The 24,039-nt window shown below is 63.1% G+C and overlaps 3 protein-coding genes across 3 annotated transcripts; 2 read left to right on the forward strand and 1 right to left on the reverse strand.

Annotated features, from left to right (window-relative positions):
• Positions 1 to 767: 767 nt before the first annotated feature.
• On the forward strand, positions 768 to 9,256 carry ZFTRAF1 (zinc finger TRAF-type containing 1). Its single transcript, XM_056332390.1, has 4 exons — positions 768 to 1,160; positions 5,153 to 5,391; positions 6,060 to 6,271; positions 8,082 to 9,256. The coding sequence occupies exons 1-4, from the start codon at positions 831 to 833 to the stop codon at positions 8,468 to 8,470; spliced, it is 1,170 nt and encodes a 389-aa protein (XP_056188365.1). The 5' UTR covers positions 768 to 830; the 3' UTR covers positions 8,471 to 9,256.
• A 1,392-nt stretch (positions 9,257 to 10,648) lies between these two features.
• On the forward strand, positions 10,649 to 18,260 carry TONSL (tonsoku like, DNA repair protein). Its single transcript, XM_056332831.1, is given in 27 exon segments — positions 10,649 to 10,749; positions 11,154 to 11,249; positions 11,353 to 11,495; positions 11,573 to 11,774; positions 11,861 to 11,990; positions 12,072 to 12,243; positions 12,332 to 12,446; positions 12,696 to 12,841; positions 12,918 to 13,070; positions 13,341 to 13,466; positions 13,553 to 13,736; positions 13,831 to 13,895; positions 14,043 to 14,135; positions 14,272 to 14,344; positions 14,416 to 14,579; positions 14,659 to 14,783; positions 14,869 to 14,977; positions 14,979 to 15,547; positions 15,664 to 15,814; positions 15,903 to 15,950; positions 15,952 to 15,982; positions 16,180 to 16,478; positions 16,984 to 17,125; positions 17,226 to 17,398; positions 17,489 to 17,562; positions 17,794 to 17,927; positions 18,001 to 18,260. Coding segments are annotated over 27 exon segments (3,942 nt in total). The 5' UTR covers positions 10,649 to 10,718; the 3' UTR covers positions 18,195 to 18,260.
• A 51-nt stretch (positions 18,261 to 18,311) lies between these two features.
• Positions 18,312 to 20,204, reverse strand: VPS28 (VPS28 subunit of ESCRT-I). The gene is made up of 9 exons (XM_056332830.1): positions 20,070 to 20,204; positions 19,927 to 19,955; positions 19,820 to 19,857; positions 19,349 to 19,438; positions 19,138 to 19,243; positions 18,950 to 19,051; positions 18,810 to 18,863; positions 18,623 to 18,714; positions 18,312 to 18,543 (listed from the first exon to the last, which is right to left on the reverse strand). The coding sequence occupies exons 1-9, from the start codon at positions 20,104 to 20,106 to the stop codon at positions 18,426 to 18,428; spliced, it is 666 nt and encodes a 221-aa protein (XP_056188805.1). The 5' UTR covers positions 20,107 to 20,204; the 3' UTR covers positions 18,312 to 18,425.
• Positions 20,205 to 24,039: the final 3,835 nt, after the last annotated feature.

Consider the following 24,039-nt stretch of genomic DNA (forward strand, 5'->3'; position numbering starts at 1 on the left):
GGGACACTGGCTGCACTGGGGCTGGGGGTGCTGGTTGTACAGGGCTAAGGGTACTGGGTGTACTGGTTGCACTGGGGCTGGGACCACTGGGGGCAGTGGTTGTACAGGGCACTGGGGGCACTGGTCACACCGGAGCTTGGGGCCCCATTTGTACTGGGGTTGTGGACACTGGTTAAACTGGGGAAGGGGGCACCGTGGGCACTGGTTGTACAGGGGCCAGGGGCACTGGTCATACTGGTTGCGCTGGGGCTGGGGGCACTGGTCACACTGAGGCTGGGGGCACTATGTGTACTGGTTGCATTGGGGCTGGGGCCACGGGGGCATTGGTCATACTGGGGCTGGGGGCACTGGTGGTACTGGCTGCACAGGGGCCGAGGGCACCGGTCGCACAGCATCAGGGAGTGGTCCCTGGGCCACATTAGGCCGGACTGGGAAGCACTGGGCCGGACTGGGGGGCCCTGGGAAGCACTGAGCCAGACTGGGCAGCACTGATAGCACCACCGCCCCCCGGGCGCCACCGCCCCGCCCCTCGCACAGGCCACGCCCCCTCGGGCTCCCCTCGCCCATTGGCCCACTCCCGATATGACGCACGGGCCACGCCCCACTGCTGCCCCGCGGCGGGGGGGGCGGTGCCGGTGGAGAAGCTGGCGAGGCCCGGCCCGGTGGGGGGCGTAGCCTCGGCGGCGGCGTGCCATCTCATTGGCCACGTGGGCTCCCTGCCCGCCCCCCGCGGGTCACGATTGGCGGGGCCCCTGACGGGCCGGGAGGGCGGGGCGGGGGGGTGGCCAAGATGGCGGCAGCGGCGGTGGCGGGGTGAGGCGGCGGCGGCGATGATGTCCGGGGCGGAGGATCGCGAGGCCGGCGGGGGCCCGGCCGCCCCCTCCGCCCCTTCCGCGGCCCTGCCCGGCCCCGCGGCGGCGGCGGGCGGCCCGGGCGAGGCGGGAGGCGGCGAGGAGGCGGGCTCGCTGCTCGGCGGGGCCCGGCCTCACGGCGAGGCGGGCGCCGACCCCGACGCGCCGCCCAAGAAGCGGCTGAGGGCGGCGGGGACGGGGGCGGGTGGGCCCGAGGGGGCGGCGGGCAGCGTGAAGCTGGAGGAGCGGCTCTACTCCGTGCTGTGCTGCACTGTCTGCCTCGACCTGCCCAAGGCCTCGGTCTACCAGGTACGGCCGGGCCCCGCGGCTCCCCCCCCCTCCCCCCCCGGGGCCTTCCGGTCCCGACACCGGCCACCGACACCCCCCCGGGGCCTCCCCTCTGGTTACTGCCCTCCTCCCGGCCCACCCCAACGCGGGGCCTCCCGGGCCTATCACCGGCCACTGACACCCCCCCCCCCCGGCGGGACCTCCCCGCTGGTCACGGCCTCCCTTGCCCCCTCCCCCCCGCTGCTCACCCACACCCCAGCACCTTCCCATGTCTCCCCTATCAGTCACCACCACCCCGGGGGCCTTTGTGGGACCCTGTGGGTGGCCAATAGCAGCTCATACACGCCCCGAAGGCCTCTGTGGCCCCTCACCCATCACTGACACCCACCACCCACCACCCCTTGACTGGTCGCTGATACCCCCTCCATTTCTCCTGAGCACCCCTCAGCACCCTGCCAAGCCAGGGGAATCCCCTCAAGCCAGGGCACTGGACCCCTCTGTGCCCCCCTCACACCAGGGGGACACCACTGGTCCCAGTCACCCTGAGGCCCTGGGGAACTCCCACCCCTGCTGCTTTCCCCTGGGGGCTCCTTAGCCCTGCTCTGGGCACCCACTCCCTGCTGGGGGGTCTCCCCTGTCCCCGCTGCTACTTGCTGGGGGCTTCAGGTGTTTCCCCCCCAGCTTGGGGGCTTTCGGGCCTGCTCCCCCTTTATGGACCCTACCCCCACCCTGGGCGCTCATCCCTGAGGGTACCAGTCCTGTGTCCCATCGCCCCCCCTTCCAGAACCCCAGCACCCACTGCTCGCCTTCCTCCAGCCCCTTCCCACTGACCCCATGGAGGGCTGGGCCCAGCCCCCCTTCCCATTTTACCCCGGTTTGTGCCACCCTGGGAGATTCCCTGGCCCAGAGGAAGGCGGGGGGCTCCCGGTGGGGAGCGGGATGGGCATTGGCAGCGCTCACCGGAGCGGAGCCACTGGTTACATAAAGGTGCCGGCGGGTTTCCCTCCGGCCAGCATCCATTTCGTGGCACACGGACCCGTCAACAGCCCCATGGTGACGACGGAGCTGCCGGCACGGCTGTTTGGTGCTTTGCTGGCAGAGCCCGCGTTCCTGGTGGCACCGGTGGCGTGCCAGTTGGCCATCGGTTTCAGCAACGGCAGAGCCTGGACACGAAGGTCATCCCCTTGGTGATCTCACGCCTTGCTGGTCACATACTAAGAGTATCCGGCAGTGGCGCAGCCAGCCACAGCGGTGGCAGAACCTGGGGGGGAATGGGGGGGCTTCCCCCGGCTTCCTTTGGGGGCGTTAATTTGTGGGGGGTCTAAGATGGCCGCTGGCTCGGGGAGGTGAGATCCCCCCCCCCCCCGGCCCCGACAGTGATGATTAAGAGCACAAAACCCTCGCCAGAGCCACGCCTGGTGAGAGATCCCCACCGATCCGGTGCTGGTGCTTGCCAAACCGGCTCTGTGTGCCCGACGGCGGGGTGGGGGGGGGGCTGCGTCCTTCATGGCCTCCTCTTTCCTCCTCTGCTCCTGCGGTCACTTGTCCCCCTGTTTAATTATTTATGATGAGGGCTTTGCCAGGGATGTAATTAAAACCGGGAGCAACCGCGGTGTCGGCCGGTGGTGTGGCTGTGGCGGAACCTTCCCACCATCGGGTAGGTTCGTCGGGGCCAAGCCCTGACGAGCAGCTGTAATTACACGCTCACGCCAAAGCGGAGCCGTCACCGCTGCGGTTGTGCGAGCTCTCAGCTGGTGCTCGCCTCTTGTTTTGGCTCGCTCGCTGGTATTTTTAGCGCGGCAGCGACGAGGCACCGTGGTGGAAGCCAGCAGCTCACCAGGACTGTGCCGAGCCCAAACCATGAGGGATTTTTAGCTAGACACAGCCCCACATTCATCCCAGAGCTGTTGCGGGTATTTTGGAGCTGGGACCCTCACTTTGTGAGTGTGCTTTGGCACCATCGTGGTGGGGCCGGTTTAATGCCCGGCTGCTGCGCTCTGGGCCCGGCAGGAGGGAAAATCTGAAACCTTTTGGAGCCAGAACAATGGATGTCCTGGGTAAGCAGATCGGACGCTAATCCCTGCGGCAGGGTCAGGCCTTTCCCATCCCAGCTGAGGATTAAAGCTTTTTCCGGCACTCCCAGGGGGGATGTTTTAACGAGCTCCTCCTGGTCATTGCACCGGCAGGAATCTTGCTGGAATTTGGGGGGTGACCCCCCACAACAGGCTGAACCCAGCTGCTGTGTCCTGGCCAGGTGGGGAAGCTGCTGGCTGTGCCTGGTCAGTCCCAGAGCTTGTCCTGGAGGTGCTGGTGTTTCGTCAGAGTGCTCCGGCTTCCCGCTGGATTTGAGGGAAGGATTTTCACTGCAGGAGCCTGAAGCCACAGGCAGGAGCTTTCCGATCTGTTGGGAGCAGTCGCGTGTCCCTCGAACAATCCCTGTGGTGACCAGAGACTATGGGGAAGCACCCAGCCTGGGTGCCATCTGCCTCCTGACACCCTCTGGCAGCTCCCGATGGATTTGGTGGTACCTTCTACCTGCTCTGCTGGGTGTTTCATAGGTGATGCCGTTGCCCACACCACCTGCTGCGATGAAGGCAGCTTCTCCCATCCTCCCATGGCATTGCCTGTGGCAAACTCTGGAACGCTGGCACTGGCTCTTTGCTCTCAGGGGGCTGCTCTTTCCCTCTGGTTTTCAGGATGGACGGAGGAATGGTTTGGGATCGCTCCGGTGCCTGAGGTGCTGACAGGATTGATCCAGTGCCACTCGCTGCCACAAAGTGTCCTAGGCCTGCATCCCTTCTTCCCCTCCTCGAGGGTTTTGCCCAGCTCAGCAGCTGTTGTAAACATGTCTTAAACTGATTTTTTTTTTTTGTCCTCAAAAGAGATATTTTTTTGATGCGAAGAGGGAAAACTAAGTTGAGTGTGTCTGCGTGCTGGAAGGAGATGGTGATTCTGGCAATCTGTGGCAAAGCCAGCATTGATCCTCTCTTGTCACCGTATCAAAACAGGAATGAGTTGGAGTAAAACAGATTGATTGGAGTGTTTTTATCAGCCTGTTGAAGCCTCCCTGCCCAGCAGCCCGGCCCCACTCTGCCCTGAGATGCGGGATGCTGTGTTTGGCTACGGAGCTGGTCCTTGGCACGTGGGTACCCAGTGTGGAGGTGGACTTGCTGTGCCAATTGGAGACCTGAGTCCCATCCCGGTGATCCAAGCCCTCGGAGCCAGTGGGATTGTCTGCACCGATGGGTCTTCCCTGGTCCCCCTCGGTGGGCTCTGGGGCTTCATGCTGATCCTGCTGGTTTAACTCTGGGCGGGGGGGGAATCTCGAGTCTGCCAGAGCCGTCAGCACTCACATGGCAGCTGGGGAATGTCCTGGCCTTCAGGATCCCACAGAGTTGGGGGATACAGGGAGCGAGGGAAGCTTCTCCCTGCCCCATTTTGGTGTAACTCTCTCATTCCCCATGGCAGGAGGTGCCTGGGGGCTTCCTCTCTGCCCGGCTGTTTTTGGCTTAGTACCCAGCTCACCCCAAGCCCTGTGGGGTTGGGGGGGCAGCTTGCACCCCAGATGCACACACAACCCGTGCCCTCCCCCCCCCCGCCCGCCCCCTTCCAGACACGGGGAACTGGATTCCTGTGGGATGGATGGAAACCAGGGTGGGAGGAGAAGGGAAGCTGGATGAAACCTTTCCCTTCCTCTCCCGTGCCAGGCAAAAGAGGTCAGTCCTAATTACAGAAGCAACATGCCTGGGCCAGTCTGAGAGCCCGCAGGCACTGGCCGAGGCTGGAGTTGCTGCCTGCCCGGGCTCCAGCTTTGCAAAAACGCAGGCAGCCAGGGTCAGGGCTCAGCCGGCCAGTGGGAGCCATGTGTCGGGCAGGATTTTTAGGAGGAGTAGGGGCAGCAAAGCGTCATCCTGTTGATGGGTCTGAATTCACTTTATTTGCCTTTGCATGACTTGGTTTGCCCTGTGGTGGATCCCATGAGAGTCTGATGCTTTATTTCTCCTCTTCCACAGTGCACCAATGGCCACCTGATGTGCGCCGGCTGCTTCATCCACCTTCTGGCAGACGCTCGACTGAAGGAGGAACAAGCCACTTGCCCAAATTGCCGCTGTGAGATCAGTAAGAGCCTGTGCTGCCGAAACCTGGCTGTGGAAAAAGCTGTCAGTGAGCTTCCCTCTGAGTGTGGCTTCTGCATGCAGCAGTTCCCCCGATCCCTCCTGGAGAGGCACCAGAAAGAGGAGTGCCAGGACAGGTAAAGAGCTTTGCCTCCCTTTGGCAGGGTGCTGGCATTGTTGCATGGCTTGTGGTGCTTGGCTGGCCTGGCGTGGAGATGTGTGGGGTTTGGGAAACCTTGCTGCCTGGAGCAGGGGGTCCTGGTAGAGCTGACGTGCATGGTGCTGAGCCCCCACGGTCAGGGTGCCGCAGACTGGAGGGCTTCTCCAGCTTTCCAGTGCTGCCGGAGCCAGATCCTGTGTCGGGGTAAAGCCATCAGCACGCAGCAGCGCCCCATGTCCCCTCCAGCCCCTGGCATGGGCTGCCCCAGAATTCCCTCTGGCTGTGTCCCACTTCTCTTGGGAGGTGGCAGTGGTTCGGGGGAGGATGTGGCACTGCTTTGGCATGCAGCAGAGTCCCCCTCCCTCCCGGCCGCTGCTGGTGTGCCGCTGTGCCTGGTCTGCAGCTGCCTGCATTCCTTGTGAACCTGCCGCACTGGCGCTACCCAGCAGTTTTCCACGGGGTGTGAAACGGCTCTCCTGGCTTTGCTGGCCTTGCTGCCGGATTGGAGTCCGGCAGGAGCGAGCCTCTGCATATCCCTGCTGTCCCTACTGCTCTTCCTGGTGCTGGGACAGCGGGATCCATGTTGGTTGTTGCGTGGCATCCCAATCCAATGAATGTTCATGCTCGTTTTCTCCCTGACCCCAGGGTGACCCAGTGCAAATACAAGCGGATCGGGTGCCCATGGCAGGGTCCCTACCACGAGCTGACGGTGCATGAAGCCGAATGTACCCACCCCACCAAAACCGGCAACGAGCTGATGGAGATCTTAGATGAAATGGACCAAACGAGGAAAAAAGAAATGCAGCTTTATAACAGCATCTTCAGCCTGCTCAGCTTCGAGAAGATCGGCTACACAGGTAATGGCTCACTCGGGACGCCAGTGGCAGCTTCTCCGGCCCTTCTGCCGCATCTCCTCCGGCGCCAACACTGTTTCTGTGCTGCTGAAAACTGGTTTTATCTGGCGTGGCGATCGATTTAGTAGCGGCCGAGGGCTCTGCTGAGCATGTGGTGGCGTTTTGACTCGAGCCTCCATCCTCGACCACGAGCCCAGCGGCCAGAGTTTAAAACCAAACACATAAATGACATTCCCCGTGATGTTTTGTTGAGTTCTGGAGAAGCACCGGCAACGCTTCAACACCCCCAGCTTGCTGTCGCCTTCCCACTGTTCTTGCTTTGCCGAGGGGTTTCACCGAACCCCTCTCCCACCCGCTGGAAAGCTGCCGGTACCACGGCAGTGGTGTTTGTGGGACTTGGCTGATAACGGGAGTGAAAAGCCCCGCTGAAGCGGCAAGACCAGGTAAGCTGGGCCTTCCCTTAGGGCATCAGTGTTAAAACCGGGCCTGGAGCCGCTGGCATTGGCTGGGTGTGCTCTGAACACCAGGCAGCGAGAGAACCTGAGAGGGGAGGTGGTGAGCTGGGGCTGGAGGGACAAAGGCTTTCCCCCCAGCTGCCCTCCCGGTGTGCCGGCACTGTGGGGACAGAGGGTGCTCCCGGCAGCACAGCTTGCTTGTTCCAGCGTCACTGGTGTGGATGTGGCTGGGGATCCGGTGAGAGCAGCCCAGGCGTTTTGGCAGCTGGGTTGTGCCGGCTGGTGGCCCAGCCATACGCCGGGCCTCGCAGCCCTCGTGCCGGGGCACAGCCCCGGTGAAGCTGGGCAGCTCGGTGCCGAGGGGCCACGGTGCTGGGCTGCGGTGGCAGCGATGCTGCCTGGCAATGGGAGTGTAGTGTGGCTGGAATAACTGATCCCCCTCCTCTGTCCAGGTTTTGCCGGCCAGGCTCTCCTCTCCCTTTCTCTCCTGGAAATGCCGACGACAGTGTAAGCGTGGGCGGAGGGCACCACACCGTCCCTTGCGCCTGTGGTTACGCTGGGCGAGGCCACGGTCCCTACGCCGAGACCGCAAGCGCCCAGCTTCTCCCTAACCTCCCCCCTGGCGCCTTTGCCAACGCCGTGCTGGGAGCATCCCAGTGCCGCGTGCCCGCACCGGGAGCCTCTGGGCCGCATCACCGGTGTTTGTGCCCTGCGGTTACGCTCACCACGCTGCCTCACTCGCCGGTTTGTACACCTGATCCAAATAAATGCTGCCTTACTACCCAAACTGTATCCTGTCTGTCTGTCCTGCCGCGCCGACGGACACTGTGGATCCTTTCGGCAGCTGGTGGTGGTTGCCAGCACACTGCTGGGTGCTGGTGAAGCCCTTCAGCAGCTGGTTGTGGTTACCGGTGCTGCGTCAGACACTCGTAAATCTTTTTGGCAGCTGGTGGCAGTTGCTGACATGCCGTCGGATGCTGGAGAAGCCTTTTGGCAGCTGGCAGTGGTTGCTGGTGTGGTGTTGGATGCTGGTAAAGCCTTTTGGCAGCTGGCGGTGGTTGCTGGCACAGCATCAGCTGCCGGTGAAGCCTTTTGGCAGCTGGTGGACACCAGTAATGCCTTTGGGCAGTCTTCGGCCACGTGCTGCCCCTCTGGGCACCGTCTCCGATCGCAGAACGGCCATGGGCTTGTTGCATCCCATGGGTGGCAGGGCTCAGCATCCATCCTGGGTCACAGCTTCACTTTTGGCACCGGTGTTGCTAGTGTCACTGAAGGGGGGGGGGGGGGCGGGGGGCTGCTCCCACCTGACCCCAATATCCCTGCGTTTTTTTTCTTTATTTTATTTCTGTTTTTTCCAGAGGTGCAGTTCCGCCCTTACCGCACCGATGACTTCATCACGCGGCTGTACTACGAGACGCCGCGCCTGACCGTCCTCAACCAGACATGGGTGCTGAAGGCACGGGTGAACGACTCAGAGCGGAACCCCAACCTCTCCTGCAAGCGCACCCTCTCCTTCCAGCTCATCCTGAAAAGCAAAATCAACTCCCCCATGGAATGCTCCTTCCTCCTCCTCGAGGGCCCCTACGACGACGTGAAGATCCACCCCGTCATCTACCACTTCGTCTTCAGCAATGAGAACAACGAGACGGATTACATGGCGCTGCCCATCGATTCGGTGGAGTGTAACAAACTGCTGGCGGCTAAAAACATCAACCTGCGGCTTTTTATATTTCAAATCCAAAAATAGGACTGGGAAACCCACCATTGGACCCGCCCCCACCACCTCATCACCACTGGGATCTCGCCCAAAGTGCAGTTTCGAGGCAAAAAAAAAGAAAAAAGAAAAAAAAAAAAAACCAACAGAAACCCAACCCACGCAAAATTGAGAGAAATCTGCATGCGCCGGCATCGATGCTGCTTCTCCTCCTGCGTCGGCAGCACGGCTGTGGGGGGGGGGGGGGGCGGCAGGGCTCTGGTTTTGGGGAGGGGGCGGCCATGGGGCTCAGTAGTATTCTGTACAGCGGCTCCTCTGGCTGTTTTACTATTAGAATAAAAAAAAAAGGGGAATTTTCCAATTATTTGGCGGTTTTTGAAACTTCAGCAAGTGGCAGAGACCGTGGCGCTGCCGGGGCCGTCCCCTCTGCCCGTGCCTCAGACCAGACCCGCGCGGGTTGGGGTGGGCTGCACCTCTTATTTGACCAAGATTTGAGTTGTTTGACAGAAAACTGGAGTTGGGATTTTTGTTTTTTTGGTGGGTTTTTAAAACAGATTGAGTGTTTTCTTGGTTGGTGGTTTTTTGTTTGGTTTTTGTTTTTTTTTTTTTAACCAAAATTGAGGGGTTTGTGAGTTTGCTGGGAGTGTTTTATTTGTTTTGGTTGGTTGTGGTTTTAACCAAAATCAGAGTTTTGGAGGTTTTTAACAAAATTTGAGTTGGTTTGATTAGGTTTTTTGTCAAAACTGGGGTGGTGGGTGTGTTTTAAAACAGAAATTGAGATTTGTTTGTAACCAACATTTGAGGGTTTTTACACCAAAATTGCAGTAGTGTGTTGGAGTTTTTTTTAAATCTAAATTGGAGGTTGAGTTTTTCCCAAATTTGAGTCTTTAAAACTGAAATTGAGTGCTGGGGTGTGTTTTTTACCACAATTTAGTTGTTGGGGTGTTTTAACCAAAATTGGAATTCTTTTTTTTTCTTTTTTTTACCAAAATTGGAAGGTTCTTTTAACCAACATTTGAGTTTGCAGTGGTTTTTTTTAACCAAAATGGAAGGAATTTTTTTAAATCAAAATTGGAGCTTGGATTTTGCTTTGGTTTTGTTATTTTCTTTTTTTTAACCAAAATGATAGTTTTTAAAATCAGAATTGGCATGTGGTTTTTTGTTGTGTTTTTGTGTGGTTTTTTTATTTAAACAAAACAGAAGGTTTGGGGGTTCTTTAATAAATCAGTGTTTCTTTATTTTTAACCAAACAGGGAGGGTTCTTTTTTTTTTTTTCTTTTTTCTTTTATGAAAACTTGAGGGTTAAAAAAAAACCAAAACAACCTAAACCCCAACCACCCCCAAACTCAGTTTTGGCTTTAACCCAACTTGGAATTGCCTTTTTTTGGGGGGTTGGGGGGTGTTGAGTTTTTTTTTTGGGGGGGGGGGTTACCAAAACTGGAGAGGGGGGGGGGGGGATGTAAACTAAAAGGGGAGGGGTTGTGACAGCAGACACCCCCCCCTCCTTAATGAATCAATTAATCAATTTTATATCACTACAGTAATGCAAGGGACAAGGGGTGGAGGTGGGGGAGCACAGGGGCTCCTAGGGATGCCCAGGGTGCTGTCCCCCCACCCTGAGGCAGGGTGCTGAGGCACGTTGCTGGCAGCAGGTGCTGCTGGGTTACTTAATGAGGGCCACCCACTAATTAGCTCTTCCCTGCCCTGCAGTAATGGGTGATAGGGGGCAACTGGGGCTGCGGCTGGGGAAACTGGGGGTGGGGGGGAGACAGGGTGCACTGGGAGCCACTGGAGAGCACTAGGTGTACTAGAAGCACTGGGGCTACGGGGCTGGGGGGTACTGGGGGCTACTGGGAGCCACGGGAAAGCAGTAGGAGTACCGGTATCACTGGGGCTACTGGGCTGGGGAGCACTGGGAGCTACAGGAGAGCACAAGGAGTACCGGGAACACTGGGCTGAGGGGCACTGGGGGATACTGGGAGAGCACTAGGACCTACGGGGGAGCACCGAGGCCTACTGAGCGCACCGGGGCGCACTGGGAGCGCTTATGACCCCAGCCGGGGGCCGCCCCCTTCCCAGCGCCCCCACGCGGCCGGGCGCGGGGCATGCCGGGAGTGGTAGTCCCTGTCCCGGGCAGTGGGAGGCGGACCCGTCTTCCGTCTGTAGCCAATGGGAGACCGCCTCCCGGCTTTCCCCGCGCGGATTGGCGAAGTGTGGCGGCGCGCTGGCCAATGGCGCGGCTGGGCGGGCCGGGGCCCAGCGGCGGCGGCGACGGCGGGGGATGAACGCGGGGAGCGCGCGGGAGATTCGCCGTGAGTCCGGGACCCCCCCCGGGATCCCCCGCGACCCCCCGGGACGCCCTGGGGCCTCTGGGGCACCCCGGGCTCGGCCCCCCCTCGAGCGGCCCCCCTGGGCTCCGCGGGCCTGCCCCAGTCCCGCCGCCCCCCAGGCCGCGGCCCGGTGCCCTACACGGCGCCCGGCCCTCTCCCCGCGCCGGTAGCCCCCTCCCGGCCCCCCAAGCTCCTCAGCCCTCCGCCCGCGGCGGGCCGCCCCAGGGGGGCTGTAGACAACCCCCACCCCCCAGCTCAAGGGGCCGTGCTGGGCACTTTTGGGGGTCCCTGGCGGGGGTCCCCACCAGTCCTGGGCCATGTTGGGGTACGCGTGGCCGTGGGGGGGGGTCACACTGGGCTGAGCCCCCCGTCACCGCACCCTGCAGAGCTGCAGAAGGCGAAGGAGAAGGCCCAGCGCAGCGGGAGCCTGGTGGAAGAGGCTGCGGTCTGTAACCAGCTGGGGGAGATCCTGGCCAGCCATGGTGCGTCCTCGCGGTCCCCCTCGGCCCCCGCCCCCACAGCCGGGGGGGCTCCTCGCCCCCCCCCCGCCCCGGCGCCTCTGACAGCCCCCGCGGTTGCCGGCAGGACGCTACGAGGAGGCTCTGGAGGAACATCGGCAGGAGCTGCAGCTGCTGGAGGGGGCCGGGGACAGCATCGGCTGCGCTGTGGCCCACCGCAAGATCGGCGAGCGCCTGGCGGAGCTGGAGAACTACGAGGCTGCGCTGAAGGTGGGGGCCCGGTTCTTGGGGGCAGGGGGCATGTCAGGGGGTTGGCGGGGGTCTCAAGCCTCTCCCCCACCCTGCAGCACCAACACCAGCATCTGGAGCTGGCCAGGTCCCTGTCAGATGACACGGAGCAACAACGAGCCTGGGCCACCATTGGCCGGACGTACATGTTCATGGCAGACAGCCGCACGCAGGGGGAGGAGGCAGCGGGGCTGCCGGCGCTGCGCAAGGCTGAACAGGCTTTCCACACCAGCCTGGCCATTGTGGAGGAGAAACTGGAAGGTGAAGCTGCGCCGGGTGGCCGCAGAGGCACATCCTAACCCTGGGAGGGCTTCGCCAGCTCCCAGAGTGGCCGTTTTTTTCACCAGGAGCTGTGCCGCACCGGGAGCTGACGGAGATGAGGACCCGGCTGTACCTCAACTTGGGTTTGGTCTACGACAGCTTGAAGGAACCAGCCAAGTGTGACAACTACATCAAAAAAAGCATCTTCCTCTCCGAGTAAGGAAGGGCAGGGCTGGCGGGAGCTGTCCGGCAGCGGGTTTAGGGGGAAACCAGCAGCAGCAGTGGCTCCGTTTGCAGGCAGGGGCAGCTTTATGAAGATCTCTACCGTGCTTACTTCAACCTGGGGAGCATCCACCTGCGGGAGGGTGAGCACTCCGGGGCCCTGCGCTGCCTGGCCCGGGCACGCGACTGCGCCCGCAGGATGAAGGAGAAGGGGATGGAGAGCGAGTGCTGCAGCAGCACAGCCCAGGTGGGTGCTGGGAGTCAGCACCAGACCCCTCCCCGCACTCCCCCGGGGTTTGGTGCCCCCCGTGATGGATGTCCCCGCTGTCACCCAGGTCCTGCTGAGTTTGGGTGACTTTGCGGCCGCCAAGCGCTCACTGAAGCAAGCCTACATGCTGGGCTCGCGGCAGCCCTGGCAGCGAGACCTCATCCGATCCAACCTCCGTTATGGTGAGCCTGGGACAGTGTCCTCAAGAGACAAACAGTGTCCCCAGGAGAGGGGAAGTGTCCCAGGGGGCTGCCAATGCTGCCCCATGCTGGCCCCAGCTCTGCTCTATTCCCCCCCCTTCCTCTTCTGTTCTGCTGCGGGTCAGGGCTGGGAGGACACCCACAGGTCCCCAGTGACACTTGAAGAGATGCTGACCCTCCCCTGGAGTGGTTCTGGGGTTCTCTGATGCGCCCTGATTGTCACCCCCACAGCCACCAAGGTGGTGCGGCTGCAGGAGGCTCTGGAGGAGGCAGCGGCTAGTGACCCATCAGCAGCCCTGGCCCTCTGCGAGCAGCTTGGGGACACCTTCTCCAAGCACGGGGACTACGGCCGGGCTGCAGAGTACTACCAGAGGCAGGTGAGTGGGGCTGGTGGAAGGGATGGGGGGGGGTCCCAGGGAGTCGTCCCTGCTGACGGGGTGTCCCTGGGGGCAGCTGACCTTTGCCCAGGCGCTGGGGAGGCCAGCGGGGGAGCTGGCCGTCATCCATGTCTCACTGGCCACCACCTTTGGAGACCTGAAGGACCATGTGCGAGCTGTCCACCATTACCAGCAGGAGCTGGCCCTGCACCAGGGCAATGCACTGGAGGCGAGCTGGGTCCCTGGGGGTGCTCCTTGGTCCTTGGGGGGGTTCCCTGGGTCCCTTGGCTATGGAGGGGGGTGCTTAGCGAGGCTATCCCTGTGTTGGCGTGGGAGGTGACAAGGGCACAGTGGCTGTGGGGACCCGTGGGGTGGGGTGGCCCATGCCCCTCAGGGAGGCTGTGGGGCTCAGTGTGGGACCCCCATGCCCTGCCTGGGGAGGGTCCATGGCTCGGCGTAGCCCCCACTGGAGGCAGGCACTGACCACAGCTGTGCCCAGGAGGGGAAAACATGGCTGAACATGGCACTGGCCATGGAGGAGGTGGGCAAGCCCCGTGCCGAGCTGCAGCCCTGCTTCCAAACAGCCCTGGAGCGAGCGGAGGTGGCCGGAGATCCCCGGCTGCAGGTGAGGAGGGGGACAGGAACCCCTGTGTGTGTGTATGTGCCCCTAGGCTGGCAGATGACCTTCCTCATTCTCTTCTTCCTCCCCAGAGGCAGATCTTGCAGCATCTCCACTTGCTGCAGCTGCGGGATGGTGACACCGAGGCTGCCGCTGGCACCGTGGCCCAGCTGGAGGGGCTGGGGGGCTCCAGCAAGGAGGAGGAGGAGGAGGAAGAGGAAGAACTGGAGAGTAGTGAGACTCAGGACGAGAGTGAGCTGGAGCTGTCGGAGAGCGGTGAGGGGGCACAGTGGGAGCTCTGGGGGGAGCAGGTCCCCTGGCAGTGTCCCCACAGATTGGGGTCTCCCTCATGGTGGGGGATCTTTTCCAGAGGGGGAGGAAGATGAACTTGACGGCTACAGCAAGAGCGTCCCCGGGCGCCGGCGGATCAGCAAGGTGAGAGGTACTGGGTCTCCCCCTGACCCCCCATAGAGGGTGAGAGGGGTTCTCCCCCTTCCCCTGATTCCTCCAAAGAGGGTCGGGGGGGTCTCACGGTTGCTGAGGTGCATTTCCGGGGGTCCCCATCATCCCCCTCTGTGTCAGCAGTGGAACCGGCGGAACGAGCGGGGTGAGACCCCCCTGCACCGCGCCTGCATTGAGGGTGACCTGCGCCGCGTCCAGCTCTTCCTCAAGCAGGTAGGTGAGGGGAATGGGGGTCCCCCACACCGCGGGGGGGTCCGCAGGAACTGCAGGTCATTCTGGGGAAGCGGGAGAGGGTCCCTGCGGCCCCTTGGCCGAGCCCAGCCTGACCAAACACTCCCCTCTTTTCTAGGGGCACCCCCTGAACCCCCGCGATTACTGCGGCTGGACTCCGCTGCACGAAGCCTGCAACCATGGGCACCTGGGTGAGTTGCAGGGGGATGGGGGCATGGGCAGAGCCCCCCTGTCCTCACCTCCGCCTCCTCCTGTCTCCCAGAGATCGTTCGGCTGCTGCTGGATTGGGGGGCGGCGCTGGATGACCCTGGGGGGCCAGGCTGCGAGGGCATCACCCCCCTGCATGATGCCCTGAGCTGTGGCCATTTTGAGGTGGCCGAGCTGCTGGTACAGCGGGGAGCGTCGGTGACGGCGAGGAACGCCAGGGTGAGCTGCTGGGATGGGGAGGGGGGACCCTAAGAAGGCAGGGGGGGTGCACTGGGTTGGCCTTGTGTCCCCCCTGTAGGGCCTGACACCGCTGGGTACGCTGGAGGAGTGGGCGAGCACCTACAGCAAGGAACTGGACCAGGAGACGCGGCAGCAGTGCTGGGCGGCCCGAGCGCCTGCTCAGGGAGGTGGCGGCGGGACGAGGTGGGATGCAGCGCCGGCGTCCCCCCCCGCCCTCTGCTTTTGGGGTGCCCGCAGTGGGCTGAGGGTGCCGGCATCCCCCCTGCAGCCCCGCCACAGCTCTCCCAGGACTCGCCGCTGTTCGACGCCGAGTGTGCCGAGCCCCGAGCCCTGCAGCCTTGCTCGCCACCAGTGGCGGAGCCGGGGGACAGTGACATGTCGCCGCTGAGGCCGGTGAAGAAGCGGCAGCGGGTGCCGGGGCTCGGCAGGCGGGAGGGAGCGGGTCTGGAGTCGGCCGAGTACGAAGCCGCCATCCGGGGCCTCGGCAGCGCCAAGTCCCTTCTGGGTGGCGGCACCATGACAGCGTGCCGGCAGCTGGCACCACGGCCGGCCCTCATCCCAGCCGAGCAGTACCTGGAGGAGGATGACTGGTTGGAAGATGACCTAGGGGGGTCCCGGGGGGGCCGTAAGCGGCCCCGCCGGGAACCCCAGGAGCCGGCAGCCACTTCAGAGGACAGCACGGGGCCAGAGAGCGATGGCAGGGTCCCTGCTCCGGCCCAGCACCAGCCCCGGCACCGCCGGAGCGTGCAGAGCCGCCTCACCCGCCTGGTGGAGAGGATCCCACTGGGGCGCTCCCGGGAATGCCGACCCCCCGAGGCAGCCGGGCCCCCTCTCCCCACCGAGGGTGAGGGCAGGGGGAGCCCCCCATGCCCACCCACTGCCCTGCCTGCCCTCCGGGTCCGCGTCCGGGTCCAGGACAATGTCTTCCTCATCCCAGTGCCACAGAGGTGAGAGCTTTGCTCCCCGTTCCTGCTCTGGGACCCCCCCCCAGCGTCCCCTTTGGGACCCCCGTGCCAGGCAGCAGCACTCGCGGGTAACCCTGCGGGTCCTGCTGTTGCGGCAGCGAGAGCCGTGCCGTGGGCTGGCTGGCGGAGCGGGCAGCCGAGCGGTACTACCAAACCTGTGGGCTGCTGCCGCGGCTCACCCTCAAGAAAGAGGGGGCTCTCCTGGCCCCCCAGGACCTGGTTGGGGACGTCCTGCAGAGCAACGAGGAGGTGAGCGCTGAGCCTGGACCCCCACCCCATGCCGGGCATCGTTGCCAGTGGTGGCAGCGGTGCCATTGGTGTCGCTCTGGCGTGGCAGGTGCTGGCAGAGGTGCAGTGCTGGGACCTGCCGCCCTTGGCCGAGCGGGTACCGCAGGGCCTGCCAGAGCTTGGCCGTGGGTAAGGACCCCCCCGGCCCCTCAGGGACTGGCCCCACTGGGATCGAGGGTCCTGTGCTGGGGGGGGTAACGCGTGTCATGGGCCGGTGTGGGGCCAGCAGCAGGATTAGGGTGTCCCTAAAGGGGTTGAGGAGGCCCCGGGGACCCCCCCCAGGGCCACCCAAAGGCCGCCAACACCTCCCCCCCGTGCCCCTGCAGAGCCGCACCAGCTGTTGCTGAAGGTGATGGAGCTGCAGGAGCAGACCCCGGGGCTGGGGGTTGGGGGTAGCCTGGCCCTGCGTCCCCCCCACCTCCCCCCGCTGCTGCGGGCCCTCAAGCTGCAGGCACCTCTGCGGCAGCTCTGGCTGCGTGCCTGCGGGCTGTCGGATGACATGGCCGCCGATCTGCTGGCCACGCTGGCCACCCTGCCCGCCCTCACCCTCCTCGACCTGGCTGGGAACCGTCTGGGCGCCCAGGGGCTGCGGCAGCTCGTGCCCCAGCACCCCGGCACCTTCCAGGTAGGGCCAGCGGTGGGTGGCACTGGGAGTCCCACCTCCATCCTGGCAGGACTGGGATTCCTGGTGCTGGCCTTGCCAGGCTGAGGCGGGGTGCCTGGCTGATCCCCCCTAAATCTCTTCATCTGTCCCCCAGATTTCTTTGTTCATCTCTGAAACCCCTCCTCTCCCCCTGAAACCCCTTCTCCGTCCCCCAGGTCTCTCATGTCTATCCCCATAACCTCTTGCCTGTCCCCCAAATCCCCCGAACACCTCCTCTGTCCCCCAGATTTCTTTATCCATCCCCAAATCTCTTGCCTGTCCCCTACACGTCTGTCTCCCCTAAATCTGTCCTGTCCCCCCTAAATCTGTCCTGTCAATCCCCTAAACCTCTCATGTCTGTCCCCAAAGATCCTCTTCATCCCTGAAACCTCTCACCTATCCCCTACATCTCTTCCCCCCCCCCCCAGCCCCTGCCTGTGTCCCCACATCTTTTCTCCGTCCCCTGAACACTCGGCTGTCCCGGCAGAGCCTGGAGGAGCTGGACCTGAGCCTGAACCCTCTGGGCGATGCCAGCTGCCAGCCACTGGCCCTGCTGCTGCGGCGCTGCCCGGCGCTCACCACGCTGCGGCTGCAGGCCTGCGGCTTCACCGACAGCTTCGCCCTGGACGGTAAGTGGCCGCAGCCCCATGCCGGCAGCGCCGGGCACCACGTGGCTCTGACCGCGCCGGGCACCACGTGGCTCTGACCGCGCCGGCATGTGCTCCCCAGGAGCTGCGCGGCTGCAGACGCTGTCCCTGTCCTGCAATGCCCTGGGCGCAGCGGGGCTGGAGCGGCTCCTCGGTGGCCTGGCGTGCCACAGCCTCGGCCGGCTGGAGCTGGGCTCTGTTACCAGGCCGGGGCTGCGGCCCCTCACCGGGGCCCTCGGCAGGTACCTGGCACAGGTGAGAGCGGGCCCCATGGCGGGACCCCACTGGGGGGAGCGTGCTGCCCGGGGCTGTGCCGACACCGACACTGGTGTGCCCTTCCCATAGGAGGGCTGCGCTCTGAGCCACCTAACACTCTCCGGGAACTGGCTGGGTGACAGTGACATCCTGGAGGTGGCCAGGTGAGGGGACAAGGGGACCCTGGGGAAGTCTGGGGGCGATGGGGAGTGGACAGGGCAAGTCCGTGCAGCAGGAGCCTGACCCTCCACCAGCCAGGGGAGACTCTGTGCTGTCTCCAGCATGGGAGCACGGTGCGGGGACACCCTGGGGGATCCCTCTGGGGACAAAGGAACCCCCCCTGGGGCTGAGGGGAGGACAAGGAGGACCCCCTTGCCATCTCTCCCAACCTGCAGGTGCCTCCCCACTTGCCTGGCACTGGCTTCCCTGGATTTCTCAGCCAATCCCAGGATCAGCGCCACGGGGCTGCGGACACTGCTCTCTGCCCTGGAAGAGAGGAGCCAGGGGCTGGAGTTCCTCAGTCTGGCAGGTAGGGCAGCAGTGCGAGCAGTGGCACGGGCAAGCCCCCTGGGAGCTAACAGCAGCCCCCTCCTTCTTCCCAGGCTGCTCCGTGGAGGGGCCGTTGGATGACACGACCTGGGCCAGAGCTGCCAGCCAGATCCGAGATCTCCGGCTCTGCAGTCAGCATGTCAGACGGAGTGACCAGCGTGATGCTGGCAAAGCATGGCACGGTCCTGCCGGCACAGCACTCGGCACCGTCATGCGGCACCGTAAGCTCTTCTGTAAGAGCAGCTAAAGCACTAGCATCACCCACGTCCTGTGATTTTTAACCTGTGCAGCCATTACAGCCTATATTTATGAACGCAAATGGTGCTTTTTTGGGTCACTGTGTCACCGGCACTCATGAGGCAGGTGACAGATGAGAGGTTTATTGTTCCCAGCTTCCTCTCAACACTAGTAAGGACCGGGAGGGGACTGGGAGGCTCATACTGGGAGGGAAGAGCAGTGCCAGCACATGCCAGATGGATCAGGAGTGGAGGAAGCGGTTGAAGGCGTTGTAGGCAGATTCCAGGTCAAACAACATCTGCCGGACCTGGGAATCATCCAGCTCGTCCGATGCTGACATCCCGCTGAGCGTCTGGAGCCTGGGAGAAGGGGGGGGAGCTGCCGCAGCGGCACACTGGCACGCCAGAACGGTGCTGGTAGCAATGCCAGCACACTCACCACTGGTTGACTTTCTGTCTCCCCTCGAAGTCGGGGGGCAGGTGGCTCATCCGGTTCATCGTCTCCATCAGCTCCCGTAGGTCTGGCTGGATCTGGGGAGAGAATGTGGGGTGAGCTGTCAAACCGGCGCTGCCAAATCGGGGCTCCTGGCACTGCCATGGCACGTGGCTGAACCGCGGTGCCCTACCTCGTCCATGGCTCGGATCTCCAGGCGCAGCTTGTCCATCACCGTGATGAAGAGCTGCGAGAGAAGAAGCATGTTTGCCCCACCCATGTCCCTTCCCCCCGCCCCCACTGGAGCTGAGCCCCAACCCCCTGGCACCGTACGGAGACTATATCGGCGATGCAGCGGTTGAGGTTGCCCTTGTCGTCCTTGATGGTGATGGGCCGGTCTTCCTTGATCCTCTCCATGGCCAAGGGGCAGTCAAGCTGTGGGGAGATGCCACTGTCAGCAGCGCAACCGGCACCCAGGAAGCCCCACCAGCACCGGGGGCATTGTCGATGCCTCAGCTCACCCGGAACTTGCGGCAGAAGTCATCGATAGAGCTGACCTCGGAGCCCTGCACTTGCTTGAGGGCGGCTTTGAACTGGACCAGGAGGCGGGAGCAGGCAGCCGTGTACCTGGGGAGTGGCAGGGCGGGGGTAAGGGCCGGGATCCTCCCCCAGACCCCCACCCTCAGCTGGAGGGACCCCACCGACCCTCTGCTGAGGGGGCCGAGCACTTACTCATTAGGAGAGACACAGTCCTTGATGTAGGCTTTCTCCAGCGCCTGCAGCGTCTTCACCACCGCAAAGAGCTCGGCCATGTTGTCATACCTGCCACCGCAGCGGGGCCCGCGGTGGAGAAGGGGGGACCACGATGGGGGAGAGGGTCCCCAGGAGGGACGGGGACCACGGTAGAGAGTGGGGGTTGGGGCGGTGGGGGAAGGGGGTCTGGGGCGGGGGTCGGAGCAGCGCGATGGAGAGGGCCCAGAGCTGCATCCCACCACGGGCCGTGATGCGGGAGGTGATGGGGGGAGGGGCTCCCCAATGGGGAGGGGGCTGTGTGACTGGGGGAGGAGGGGGGGCTCTGTGCCAGGGGGATGGGGCTCTGTGCCTGGGGGGGTGTCTGTGACGGGGGAAGCTCCGCAGTGGGGGGGGGGCTGTGTGACGGGGGGGGGAGGGGCCGCGGCGGCGGTTGCGGGATCCCACACTCACTTCTCGCGCTCCCGGGCGTTCTTGTAGAGCTTCACCTCCTGCGGGGGAAGGGGCGTCAGCGGGGGGGGTCCCGGGGGGGGGGGGGGCGGGGGGGGCCGCACACTCACCTCATACAGCTCCGGCTTGGTCCCGGGCGCTGCCGAGGGAACGGGGCGGCGTTAAATGGGGCCGGGGGGCGGGGGGGGTCCCGGGGGTCCCGTCCCGCCGCCGAGGCCTCGGGGGGCAGCGGAGCCGCCCCCGCCGCGCTCACCTCCCGTCCCGGGCGGGGCCGCGATACCGTGAAACATCCCGGAGGGGCCGAACCCCGCGCCCCCCCGCCCCGCCGCTGCCGCTGGGCCGCGCTTCCGCAAAATGGCGGCGGCCGCTTGGCGCTCGGCTGGTCGCGCCTGGCGGGGCGGGGCGGGGGGCGGGACGAGCGGCTGGTTTTAGCGGGAAAAGCCGCGCCGGGGGGGGGGCGCCGCCCCCGGGGGCTGCTGGGTGGCACTGCTCGGTGGGGAGGGGGGAGTCGGGGGCGGTTGCTCTGGGGGGTGGTGGTCTCTGAGGAAGAGGGGAGGCTCCGGGGAGTGGGGGGTCTCGGGGGAGGGAGGGGGCCAGTGTGGGGGAGGGGGCTCTGAGGGATGGCCACGGCAGAGACCCCCGGTGGGTGGGAGCACGGGCCGGTGTCGGTGAGGGCGGCTGGTCAAGGTCAGGGGGAGGCCCACCCACTGTTGAGTGCCACCTCACGGGCTGCTGACCTCTGACACATTGGCCACCAACCCACTGACCCAGGAAATCCCCCAGCCCCAAAAGGAAGCTGAGGCCCAGCGCGTGGGCTAATTACTGTGAGAGGCGGCTCATTACTTGGCCAATGGGAAACCCCGAAGCAACCGAGGAGCTGGTGACCCACGAAGGCCGAAGGCCAACGTTTTTGCTGGCTGAGCTGCACCATCTGCGGGGGGTGCCGAGAGCGGGGGGCGGCGGGCACTGGGGGCGACCGCATGGCTGCCTGCTGTGCCCAAACCTGAATAAGGGGACAGAACCCCCCGCCCTGGCGCGTGGATTGGCGCTGCACGGATCGGCTCCATGCTTGCGGCACAGCACCGGCACTGCAGGCATGGCGGGGAGCACCGTGGACAGGTGTCGGCGATGCAGCCCTGCCCAAAGGCAGTTTCCAAAGGAGAGTGGCAGCCAGCTGGAAATGGAGGAGGAGGAGGAAGAGGAAGGGGACCTGCCCTCAGCTGGCCTTGCTGGTGGGGCAAGGAGCGCGGTGAGGTGGCAGCTGGTGCAGCCCGTCATAAACCCGCCTGTAGCAGGAGGGGTCAAGGCCAGTGATCAGTGTTCACTTGCCACGCCAGGGTAAAGGTAGCGGGCGAAAGAATGCCCGAGCTGGGGGAAGCACTTTGACCTTCACCACAGGGCGAAGCCGCGACGTGCCGGGATGGGCTCTGTGGACCGCAGGGTTCACGGTAGGTTTGGTCTGTGTCAGTAGCCGGGGCGGCACAGGTCGTTCCTGGGAACAAGACAGCAGAGAAATATAGGGAATAAAGAAACACCAGGAAAACACATTGGCACCTCCAAATAGTTCCCACTGAGACGGTGCCCAGGCGATGTCAAGACATTTGCTTTTCCGTAGCCCCGTGAGCGCGTGCTGCAGGCACACCGGACAGTGCAGCGAGCCGGTTGTCGCTCACCCGCCCGACCCCCTGGTTACGGTGAGCCTGGAAAATGGCCAGTGCGCAGGACGGCCAGGCAACTCTGGCAAGAGCAGTCTCGCCCCACGCACCAGCTCCTCGCGGCTTGCTGGGGGTCCCCAATGCCAGCAGAGCTGAGAAGTGCCACCGAGCTCTGGCTGCCCCCAAAGCGGGGTCATTGCGTGTGGGTCATTGCATGGCTCTGCGCCTTCGGGGGCCCCCATCTCTGGCAGGTGCCGCGGTGGTTTGCTGTGGAACGCCAGACGGCGACGCATGCCCTGCTCAAGGCTGCTGGCTGGCGCCTGCAGGCACTACAGGACACCCAGATTTCCGAAATCAGAGTGTCTTCTGCTTTAGAAAAACCATGGGGTTAAATATAGGAACAAACAGGAAAATGACGAGGAAAATCCCCAGCACTCTATTGTGTCACCACGTGAAGAAACAACCTCGCTGACTCTTTGGCAGCTGCCGAAGCACTGTGCCGGGCTCGTGATGGCTGCCTGGCCCCGGGGCTTGTGGCCAGCTGTCCTCCATGCCCAGGCCCTGCCTGCCGAGTGTCCCGCTGGCACCGTCCTTCCCCACTGCCACGGGCTCTGCATCGCGCCGCGCTATTGCCAGTGTTGGGGTGGGAAGGAGCTGTTCCACGAGCTGAGAGCTTTTGGCCTGGCTTGAGGGATCCACACCTGGCTTAAGCAAGTCCCAGTTAATTAGTTTAATGAAGGGCTGTTTGCATTTCCTGGGGAAGCCGAACAAAGCTGCCCTCGGTTAAGCAGAATGGCCCAGATAAAGAAAAATGGATTTCAACGAGAAAAACCAAAATCGTTTTTTTCTTTAGGAGGCTTTGGAGGGGGCCTGGCTGGGACAAGCTGCAGGAGGAGCACAACCCCCTGCCCTCAGTGGCCGCGACAGGGGGACAGAGGTGCCAGAGGGAACCTGAGGCGGGATGGAGGCACCTGGTTTGGGGCAGGGTCTCCTGCCCCACAGCGACGGGGGCTGTGGTGGTCCCGCCTCTGTGTCCCTCTGTCACAGGAGTCACTTCCCTTCCTGACACCTTCTAACCGGCCACGCGCTCTGTGGCCAGATGAAGTTTGAGCTCAAAAAAAGGGGAAACTTTAACAAAAATCCTGGCTTTCGTCAGGAAACATTGAACTTGGGTTCAAATGTTGAAGATCCTTTGGGAGAAGTCGTTTGGCTTCGTGTCTCCTGGGAGCAGGATGAGCCCCAGCTGCATTTGGTTGGGGTGTGTCTGCGTGGTCTTCTGTGCATCTGGGGCTTGGTGGGTGGATGGAAACCCTGCCAGGAGGAGGAGGAGGTGCTGAAGAGGAGGAAGAAGAAAAAAAGAAGAGGAGGAAGAAGAAGAAGAAGCAGAAGAGAAAGAAAAAGGGGTGAAAGAAAAGTAGGAAGAAGAAAAAGAGGAAGAAAAGGGAGAATAAGGGGAGAAAGAAGAAAAAGAGGAGAAAGAAAAAGAGGAAGAAGAAAGAGGAAGAAGAAGAAAAGGAGGAAGCAAAAAAGGAGGAAGAAGAAGAAGAGAAGGAAGAAGAAAAGAAAGAAGAAGACGACTAAGAAAAAGAGGAAAAAGGAAAAGGAGAGGAAGAAGAAGAAGAAGAGGAAGAAGTGGAAGAAGAGGCAGAAGAAGAGGAGGAGGAGGGGAGGTTGCCCTCCCTGTGCCCACCCCAGGCCACAGCATGGCCTCCCCTCACCCCCGGAGCTGTTCCGGCTTTGGTGGTGAAGCTTTTGGAGACGTTGGGTACCACGGGGCCACCCCACACTGATGCCATCACCTGGGCGGCGAGGTGGGCATGTCAGTTGGGTTCCTGGTCTTGTGGAGATGCCTGGCCAGCAAGTGAGAGCTGTGTGAGGCTGAAGGAAGGCAAGGGAAGGCCAGAGCCCCTGCGCCTCAGTGTGGGCTGGGATCTGACTGGCTGGGAGCAGCCTTGCGGAGAAGCCCTGGGGGTCCTGGTGGGCACCAAGCTGAGAAGGAGCCAGCAGCATGCTGGGCAGCGGTGGAGGCAGCAGGTGGTGGGCTGCTGACAGAGACTGAGGTGGCCATCCTGCTCTGCCCTGTGCCTGGCACCTTGTGTCCAGCTCCCCACAACTTGAGAAGGTTGTAAACATACCAGAGAAGGTCCAAAGGAGGCCATGAAGATGATCCAGGGGCTGGAGAGCCTGCCCAAGGAGGAAAGGCTGATGGAGTTGGGTTTCTTCTCTGTGGAGAAGGCTCAGGGTGGACCTCGCTGCGTACAAGGGGTGCTGTATGGGGTCTACGGGGCAGGGTTTTGGTAGTGGGGGGGCTGCAGGCATGGCTTCTGGTGAGAAGACACCAGGAACTGGCCCTGTGTTGGACAGAGCCAGCTCCAGACACTCCAGGATGGACCTGCCGCTGGGCAAAGCTGAGCCCATCAGCAACAGTGGTGGCATCTCACGGGGGGAGACAGCGGGAGAGGAGCAGCCCTGTGGAGGCCAAGGTCAGGGGGGAAGGCTCCAGGAGAGATTCCCCTGCGACCCACGGAGCCCACGGTGGAGAAGTTTGCGAGGACAGTCTCCCATGGG

The sequence above is a fragment of the Falco biarmicus genome, chromosome 3, assembly GCF_023638135.1.
Source record: "Falco biarmicus isolate bFalBia1 chromosome 3, bFalBia1.pri, whole genome shotgun sequence".
NCBI classification, from domain to species: domain Eukaryota; kingdom Metazoa; phylum Chordata; class Aves; order Falconiformes; family Falconidae; genus Falco; species Falco biarmicus.

What these genes read in the sequence shown, in the direction of transcription:
- ZFTRAF1 (XM_056332390.1), top strand. Translation starts at nt 831, where the DNA reads ATGATGTCCGGGGCGGAGGATCGCGAGGCCGGCGGGGGCCCGGCCGCC. An exon ending in CCAAGGCCTCGGTCTACCAG is followed by an intron (nt 1,161 to 5,152) that starts GTACGGCCGGGC and finishes CCTCTTCCACAG; the next exon opens with TGCACCAATGGCCACCTGAT. An exon ending in AAAGAGGAGTGCCAGGACAG is followed by an intron (nt 5,392 to 6,059) that starts GTAAAGAGCTTT and finishes CCCTGACCCCAG; the next exon opens with GGTGACCCAGTGCAAATACA.
- VPS28 (XM_056332830.1), bottom strand. Translation starts at nt 20,106, where the DNA reads ATGTTTCACGGTATCGCGGCCCCGCCCGGGACGGGAG. An exon ending in GGCCCCGCCCGGGACGGGAG is followed by an intron (nt 19,956 to 20,069) that starts GTGAGCGCGGCG and finishes TTCCCTCGGCAG; the next exon opens with CGCCCGGGACCAAGCCGGAG. An exon ending in AGATCCGAGCCATGGACGAG is followed by an intron (nt 18,715 to 18,809) that starts GTAGGGCACCGC and finishes TTCTCTCCCCAG; the next exon opens with ATCCAGCCAGACCTACGGGA.